Genomic DNA, 2500 nt, shown 5'->3' with positions numbered 1-2500 from the left:
CTTAGGACTCAAAGCTCCCTCCCATGATAGCCATGGTACCACCGTAACAAAAGCAGGTTTATAGTACGTCAAAATTTTTAAGTGTCCTAATATATCATTTGTAGGACTAAAAGAACTCTATCTAAAGACGTTATAATAAATTTATAGAACATTTTTTGGTATTTTTACAAGTTTTTTAGAACATTTTTAATATAAAATCGTCGCATTAACAATTTTTATAGGACACTATTTGGTAAAGTGTTCTATAAAAAAATGGTTTATAAAACATTTTCTCAGAATTATTTTATAAAATTGATAATGCGACGCTTTGTATTAAAATGTTCTAAAAAAACTTGTTAAAATGTCAAAAAAAATGTTTTGTAAACTTATTACAATGTCTTTACATAGTACGATTTATTTCTTGGTCATGTAATTTAAGTCTTGTAAAGTAGTTTATTAGAACACTTATAAATTGGTGTCGTCTTATAAACCCAATTTTGTTGTAGTGTAATGATATTGTAAGCATAGGTGCAGGTTATTAACCAAACCCCTAAACCATGGCATGCAAGATAGCTAATGGATTAATTAATGATCATTGATCAAATTAGGGTTACTTTTACCTTTTCTTAGTTACTTTTCATTGATCAAATTAGGGTTCTAAATTTCCTGTTCTTTTTGTTATTGTAATCCAAAAAGGAAGAAACTTTTGAGGACCCATTGATCCATAATCTTCTTGCATCTTTAAACATGTGATGATAACCACAATGGTCTTTGACCTAGCGGTACGCGAGTCATTGGCCTCCTAAGAGGTCGAGTGTTCAAACATCACCAAAGTTGAGGATGGTGCGTGAGTTTATTTGTTCTATTTACCGTATATAAATATTACATACTTAAAAAACATGGTCAACTAATCTCAGATTCTGATGGATTTTGGAGGGTTTCTTGAAAATCCCATATCGGTTGGGTTGAGAGGAGAAGAAAAGTTGTCTTATAACAGACTGAATACCTCATTTACGTTTTAAAACCGTGAGTTCAGATGTAAACAAAGCATACAGTACGGGTCACATGGGATACGATTTTTGTATTTTTATAAAGAACCAAAAAGATGCATCGATTATGGGGAATGTAAGTGATCAAGATTTAAATACTTTGGGTTATAACTTTTAAGAACAACAAAACATATATCCAAAGTATGGGGTGGCATTGGATTCTTGATTCAGTCTACTGGAAAGATTCCTGAAATGGTGCATAGAATTCAATAATACACTCATGACATATCTCAAATAAACATATATATATATATATATATATATTTTTTATAAGGTATGTAATTATATACCATAGAGAATAATTGAACAAACCTAGTATGAAGACTGTTACAGCAAGTAGGGTCTGAAAATGATAAAATGTATAGAAAAGATATAAAAAAGGATTAACAGATATAGAAGTTGTCTTTGTTTTATTCTGTAAATAGATAATGAGATACATTCAGATTGTTATTTAAGTTTTTTCTGATATAATTTAGATGAAGATTTCCACCGATATGCATGTAGGGCTAGGTTCAATTGAGAACCACATCTACATTGTGAATAAAGCTTGTGTCGGGGACATTCATCATGAATGTTGTAAGAAATTACGTTCGTTATTCATGATGAATATGGACATGTGATGCGGGTTTGATGTTTCTCTGATTCGCAATTGAAATGTCGTTCTCAACCGTATGGACACATGTCTCATTGACCACGTGAGACCAGTATATTTCCATGAGACCCGTGAGACCATTTTTTATATTTGGAACTTCATAGCAAAATGTTGTGAAGGCTCGACTTTTTTTTATTACTTTCACAGCATTTTGCTGTGAAGTTTCAAATATAAAAAACTAGTCTCACGAAAACATATTGCTGGTCTCATGTGAAACCAACCTTATATATATAGGAGATTTCATTTGCAAACCATGTTATTGTACAAACTCAATTCAACCAATCATAGTTTTTCATTTTGTTCATTTTTTGTAATTATGAGAGATCGATTAATCATTTTTATTGTGTAGGGTGTTAATCATTGATATTATGATCTTCATTATATTAATTTTAAGGAAATACCTGAAACAGTTTCATTAAAATTTCATAAGCATTATATGAAACAATTTCATGAAAAAATTTCATAAGATTAAATCGATAGATGAAGGTGGTTTGCCTGATTTCTACAAATATATGTTGTTTGCATTTGATCGCTCATATATATATATATATATATATATATATATAGACTTGGGATCATGTGAGACCAATGGTTTTTCGTGAGACCCGTAAGACCAATTTTCAACTCTTGAATTAGAACTATAATCTGACAATCTGAACATTCATAAACGCCACGAGACTTCTCAATAATCACAAAATTGTCACCGTACAACTTTAGACAATTAGATCATTAGCTTATAAAGTTGATCAATGAACATAAATTGATCTTACGGGTTTCACGAAAAACTTTTGGTCTCACGTGAACTCATCCCTATATATAT

General features: G+C 30.6%; 1 protein-coding gene across 1 annotated transcript in view; it reads left to right on the top strand.

Moving 5' to 3' along the window:
- Positions 1 to 169, top strand: part of LOC112510233 (protein indeterminate-domain 2-like) — a 2910-nt gene extending 2741 nt beyond the window's left edge. Inside the window, exon 3 of the mRNA XM_025115574.1 lies at positions 1 to 169. This exon is cut by the window's left edge and continues 1008 nt beyond it. Within this exon, the coding sequence (XP_024971342.1) occupies positions 1 to 64 (64 nt within the window). The 3' untranslated portion in view covers positions 65 to 169.
- The last annotated feature ends 2331 nt before the right edge of the window (positions 170 to 2500 follow it).

Source organism: Cynara cardunculus (genome assembly GCF_001531365.2).
Source record: "Cynara cardunculus var. scolymus isolate 2C chromosome LG 3, CcrdV1, whole genome shotgun sequence".
NCBI lineage: Eukaryota > Viridiplantae > Streptophyta > Magnoliopsida > Asterales > Asteraceae > Cynara > Cynara cardunculus.
Note: the sequence above shows the minus strand (reverse complement) of the source record. Positions and strands in the feature narration are given on the sequence as shown.